The sequence below is a fragment of the Nicotiana tomentosiformis genome, chromosome 2 (assembly GCF_000390325.3).
Source record: "Nicotiana tomentosiformis chromosome 2, ASM39032v3, whole genome shotgun sequence".
Lineage (NCBI taxonomy): Eukaryota > Viridiplantae > Streptophyta > Magnoliopsida > Solanales > Solanaceae > Nicotiana > Nicotiana tomentosiformis.
The window spans coordinates 88092192-88098481 of record NC_090813.1 but is presented as its reverse complement, the minus strand read 5'-3'; the positions used below and the strand labels follow the sequence as shown (position 1 = coordinate 88098481).

Here is a 6290-nt window from a genome sequence, read left to right as displayed (position 1 = left end):
GGCTCACATTATTCCCGTACTCTCTATTGGACAAAGCAAAGTGATGGCTGAAGGGGAACCAACCAATTCTATAACATCATGGAATGATCTCGCGAGGAAATCTTTGGCAAGGTTCTTTCCTTCAGGAAAAACTATAAAGATCATAAGTGAGATAGTTACCTTCAAACAGAAATCGGGGTAGTCTTTATACTCAGCTTAGGAAAGGTTCAAGGGGTTGTTCAGAGACTGTCCTCATCACAATCAGACAAATGAAGTGTTAGCTCACACTTTCATAGAAGGGCTTCCTGAGACGAAGATTGTAGTGGATGTTGCAGCGGGAGGCCAAGTATTGGAGAAAATCTCAGATGAAATATATGCATTATTGAACAAATTCTCCAAAAGCAATCCTGATTGGCAAGAAGAGATGGGCAGACACACAGTGCAAAAATCTGCAGGGGTTCTCGAGTTAGATATCGTTTCTGCATTATCAGCACAGATTGCCACATTGGCCAACCAAGTCAACAGATGACCTTGGTTATTAACAAGCAGCAAACCCAGCCAATACAACAGGTTCAAATATTTTTTGTAAGTATGTGGAGATGGTCACACGAGCGACTTATGCCTAGTTAATCCAGAGTATGTATGTTTTATGTGTAATGCAAACAGTGGCCAGATAAACCAGTATGAGAACACTTACAATCCTAACTGGAGGAACCACCCAAACTTCTCTTGGGGTGGAAACCAAGGGGCTTAGAATCAGTATAGACCACAAGCTCCTCAACAGCAACGTAGACCACCACATACTGAGCAAACTACAACCCCGACGAGTCATATTGAGGAGATGCTAAAGAAATTGATGGCTGACCACCAGGCCCAAGCAGCAGCAATGAGAAATTTGGAGCGACAAATGGGGCAACTTGCTAGTGCCCAAAATACTCGACCAGTTGGAGCTCTTCCATGTGACACTGAGGCTAATCCTAAGGCATCTATTAATGTTGTGTCATTGAGGAATGGGAGACAGTTAGAAGAAGTGTCGTCGAAAAAGAGAAAGCAAGTGACCTTTCATGAGAAACCAACCACCGTAGAAGCAGAATCAGAAAAGGCAAAGGAGTCAGAGAAGCCAGTTGAAGAGGCGGTTGCCAAGCAACCCCCATCATTAGTTGTGAGGACACAACCCCCCGTTCCCTCAGAGATTGCAGAAAGTGAAGGATAATGCCGCTTATAAAAAGTTTCTTGATATTTTGAAGCAGGTGCAAATCAATATTCCACTGGTAGACATCCTTCAAAAAGTGCCCAAATATGCCAAATACATCAAGGACATAGTGGCGAATAAGAGAAGGTTGACAGAGTTCGATACTGTGGCACTCACTGAAGGATGTAGCTCTAGAATTCAAAGCAAGCTACCTCAGAAATTGAAGGATCCAGGTAGTTTCACTATCCAAATCTCGATTGGTAAGCATGCAGTCGGGCGAGCTTTTGTGATCTTGGGGTAAGCATAAATTTGATCAAAGACAGCGAGTATAACTTTTATATAGTACGTAAAAATAATGTAAAATAAAAATAAATATAAATCCATTTAGCTTTCCTAACAATTTATCATCTGCAAAAGGAAATCAATGAGTCAGTGCAAGGTAACTTGGACATTGCTGGATACTACACTATGCTCAAAAGGCTTTAGAATGAACTTGACAGTCTTGACACTTGCCAATATTGTACCCATGAGTATTTTTGTGGAGGAAAGTCCAAAACATATAAGTCACAACAAGATGCAAGGCTCATTCATTTTCTTATAGGACTGAATAAAGCCTATTCTGGACCTAGGAGTAGCTTGCTTATGCTCTCACCTTTGCCTTCTATCAATCATGCCTACTCTCTCCTTATCAGGGATGAGAAGCAAAGAGAGGTTCACCTCACTCAGCCAACTGGAGAGATGGCTTTCATGTCTACAAAATAACACAATGGAGGGAGTAAGTTTAATACAAAGAATAGGTAGTGTTCAGACAATTTGGGTTGGGTGAGAAGCGCCCAACCACTGTAATTTTACAGTTGGCTGATCGCTCCCTTGCTCATCTTGAAGGAGTGATTGTGTTAGTTCAAGTGGGTTCTTTCATATTCCCTGCAGATTTTATTATCTTGGACTATGAGCCTGATCAGGAAGTCCCATTTATTTTGGGGTGTCCATTCCTAGCCACGGGTCGAGCTATTATTGATGTATGTGAAGGAAATATGACGATGAGAGTGGGCAACCAAGTGGAGGTATTCAATGTGTATAAAGCACTCAGATTTCCAGCCCACTATGAAGAGTTATCCATTATTTCTGTGGTGGAAAGTGATATGACGCCATTGGTGTCTTATATGAGATCCATAGATCCTCTTGAACGAGCCTTGATTGGGATGAAGAAGACAGTGAAGATGAGATGATGGAATAAATTGAGCAAGGATTTAACATGTCTTGCAGTTATGTCCATGGGTTTGGGATATTTGAGGAGTTGGACAGGCCTGTCACTTTGACCCCTCCTAAGCCATATATTGAAGAAGCTCCAAAGCTAGATCTTAAGACCCTTCCATGCATCTGCGCGATGCTTATTTGGGGAACTCTGAGACATTGTCAGTGATTATCTCATCGAGCTTGACCGATGTGCAAGAAGAAAAATTGCTCAGAGTACTTCGCGAGCATAAAAAGGCTATTGGGTGGACACTTACTAACATCAAGTGAATCAGTCCATCATTTTGGAAGATGGACACCGCCCCAGTGTTGAGAAACAAAGGAGATTAAATCCCATTATGAAAGAGGTCGTGAAGAAAAAAGTAATTAAGTGGCTCGATACAGGTATAATCTTTCCTATCTCTAACAGCAACTGGGTAAGACTAGTGCAATGTGTGCCCAAAAATGGGGGATTACTATGGTAGAGAATGAGAAAAATGACCTAATTCCTACTCGCACCGTGACGGGGTGGAGAGTTTGTATTGACTATAGAAGGCTCAACAAAGCAACCCGCAAGGACCACTTTCCACTTCTATTCATTGACCAAATGTTGGACAGATTGGCGGGGGCATGAATATTATTGCTTCCTTGATGGTTATTCGGGGTATAACCAGATCGTCATATGCCCAGAGGACCGGGAGAAGACCACTTTAACTTGTTCTTATGGTACTTTTGTTTTCAAGCGAATTCTGTTTGGTCTTTGTAATGCACCGGCCACTTTTCAGAGGTGCATGATGGCTATTTTCACTGATATGGTGGAAAACATTATGAAAATCTTCATGGATGATTCTTCAGTCTTTGGGTCTTCTTATGATGAATGTTTGAAGAATTTGAGCAAGGTTTTGGCCCATTGTGAAGAAACAAATTTGGTGTTAGATTGAAAAAAGTGTCATTTTATGGTACAAGAAGGCATCGTGTTGGGCCATAGAGTATCAAGGAGTGGCATTGAAGTATATAAGGCGAAGGTGGAGGCGGTTGAAAAATTACTTCCACCCATTTCTATGAAGGGTGTCCAGAGTTTCTTGGGACACGGGGGATTCTATAGACGTTTTATTAAGGACTTTTTTTAAAGATCTGAAAACAGATTTTAAAGTGAGCAAAAAAACTGTCATGCAACGGTTAAACATATTAACCTATCCCAATTGCACCCAGATAAAAAAAATACAGTTCTAGCTTTAAACATAAATTTAGCAACGATTATATATATATATATATATATATATATATATATATATATATATATATATATATATATATGTTTCTGGACCAGAAAACTAGCATATGGCTCTGATACCAATGAAGGAATACGATAAATCAAATACATTAGATAGCGCGTAAATTGTAACACGAGAACTTACTTGTTCGCGTAGCGGAAGCGGAAGGAACGGAGGAACCGCGGCTGGAATTACAGGTCGGTGGTGGTTGTCATGTTGTGACGGAGCAACCTCATATACCACAGCCTAAACCCAAGGTTGGATTAAGAGAGAGAGAGAGAGAGAGAGAGAGAGAGAGAGAGAGAGAGAGAGAGTGGAAAAATATTATAGAGAGTAAATTTTATTGTATATTGTAAGTGTACTTATATAGGGAATACTAGGGTTAACTAATAACCCTATTGTGTGCGCCAAAAATTTCCTACATTTCTAAACAAAGTATGAGTAAGAGCATCAAAGGATATAACATTCAAACCTGAAGGTTGTCCTGATGCAATTTGATCAAGAGTTTCAACTAGCAAATTCCCAATCGACTTTGGAAAAATATTAGATTCTAAATGATATAGTTGATTACAAAGCGGATGATATTAGTTTCAACTAGCAAATTCCCAATCGACTTTGGAAAAGCATTAGATTCTAAATGTTATAGTTGATTACAAACGGATGACATTAGCAAGCTTATCCAATAAAATGTTGAAACCTCTAACTCTTGTTTTTCTTTGTGTTTCTAAATTTATCTTGGCTCATTAAAGTAATCCATCTCCGATCTGAATTTCTTCGGCAAAATAAAATACTAAACAACGACATAAAATACTAAAATAATTTCTTTAAAATTGTCTCAAAGGAAAAGCTTTAAATAGGAGATTGTACACCATATGTCCGATGGCTAGAAGTGATAGAGATAACAGGAAGTAAAGTCTTAGTTCAAGAACACCAACATAGAACATAGTACCAAACAACAGGAAATAAAGTCTAGATGCAATCTATTACAACATCAAAACTAAACATAGTCTTTCAAATCAACAAAATTAATAAAGGAGAATTCTTGGTCTGATGGACAATCTACCTGCCATCCAAAACAAGTCAGATAGTGATATGATGCTTAAGGAACTTTAACGAGAAAAAGGGAAATGAGAGGTGTTCTTACCACTTACTCTAAACTCATCGTGTACGCCCGAAATTGCTTTCCCCATTACCTCTGCCATAGATAACACAGTGAACTGGGGAAAATGCTTATCTGCAATGGGAATAGTATCAGTGACGATGACTTTTTTAAAAACTTCACTTGATAGTGTTTGAATCGCCGGATAGCTGCAACGAGGAAATATTTTAGTCAAAACCAGCAAAATCCCAAATTCCAAACACATGTAAAGCAAACGTATCTAAAAACAGCATGTGGACTACATGCATAGACTTCCTGAGCCCCCTCTCGGCGTAAGAAAGCAACTCCTCTAGCAATAGTCTCTAAACAAAAAGATGTCATTCTTAATCATATTGATAATCAAGACTTGGTGGAAGATGCTAATACAGAAATTGGAGCCAAATAGATGGTGCAGAATACTCGTTCAGTATTTGGCATAAAGGCAGCTCAATAAAATTTGTGATCAAAAGACAAATTTTAATAAAAGTACTTATACTTTTTATGTTAGAATTCATATATGTATGCACACATATATATGCAAAAAAGCTATTGTTATAGTATAATATTCTTAAATGATATAAAGGCTTTAACTTTACATAGAGATAATATTATTTATATTAGTAAACGATAATTTGAATAAATAAAATATTAGGCATGTATTTACAATATATTTCTTTTGATATTGTTGTAAAGATTTATATTTACCAATATGAAAATATAAGTAGTTTAATTTAAAGTTCTAAAGTATTTTACTGTTAAAGAATAAACAATCTCTTTTTCTTTAATTTTTACAAAAAATTTACTCTTTTATTTTTTCTGAGTACCATAATCAATTAACTGTGACTGTTGAAGCAGCTAATAGTGTGAATAAAGACCATCATGCCTTTGAACATGAAGCCTCAGCTCAACTGAATGGTTCACAGCAGAGTAAGGAGGTGACAAAAGGCAACAAACGAGAGTACTCAAATGTCCCAATTTAACTGAATTTGATTCTGAAGATGAAGTGGTTGATAGTTTGGTTCAAGCATTTGGACCAAGTATCAGTGATGATGATGACTTAATGGAGGAGGACCCCTTGGAGTTTGATGATGATCATGTGGTGCCTAAAGAGAAATTTGAGAAGTTGGAAGGAGTAGTTCGGAAAATGAACAGCCAGCTTGGTATTATTAAGGAGGATGGTCTATGGATGCCTGTTGATCCTGAGACTCAGAAAACCCTTGGGTACTGCTTCATCGAGTATAATACTTCTCAGGTATTCCATTTTTTTCTACTGAGCTGAGTAAGGAGAAGACATATGGATACAAGTTAGATAGGTCCCATATATTTGCTGTCAACATGTTTGATGACATTGAGAAATTCCTGAAAGTTCCCGATGAGTGGGCTCCACAAAAATACACTGCATGCCATCTTAAACAGCTATTTCAACTGCACATGAACTGTTTATGCAGCAAGCATGCGAATGTCCACTGACTCA

The 6290-nt window shown here is 38.2% G+C and overlaps 1 protein-coding gene across 1 annotated transcript; it reads left to right on the top strand.

Moving 5' to 3' along the window:
* Positions 1 to 835: 835 nt before the first annotated feature.
* Positions 836 to 2400, top strand: LOC138905222 (uncharacterized). The gene is made up of 3 exons (XM_070193728.1): positions 836 to 1141; positions 1230 to 1404; positions 2102 to 2400. Exons 1-3 carry the CDS (start codon positions 836 to 838, stop codon positions 2398 to 2400), a joined length of 780 nt encoding a protein of 259 aa, XP_070049829.1.
* Positions 2401 to 6290: the final 3890 nt, after the last annotated feature.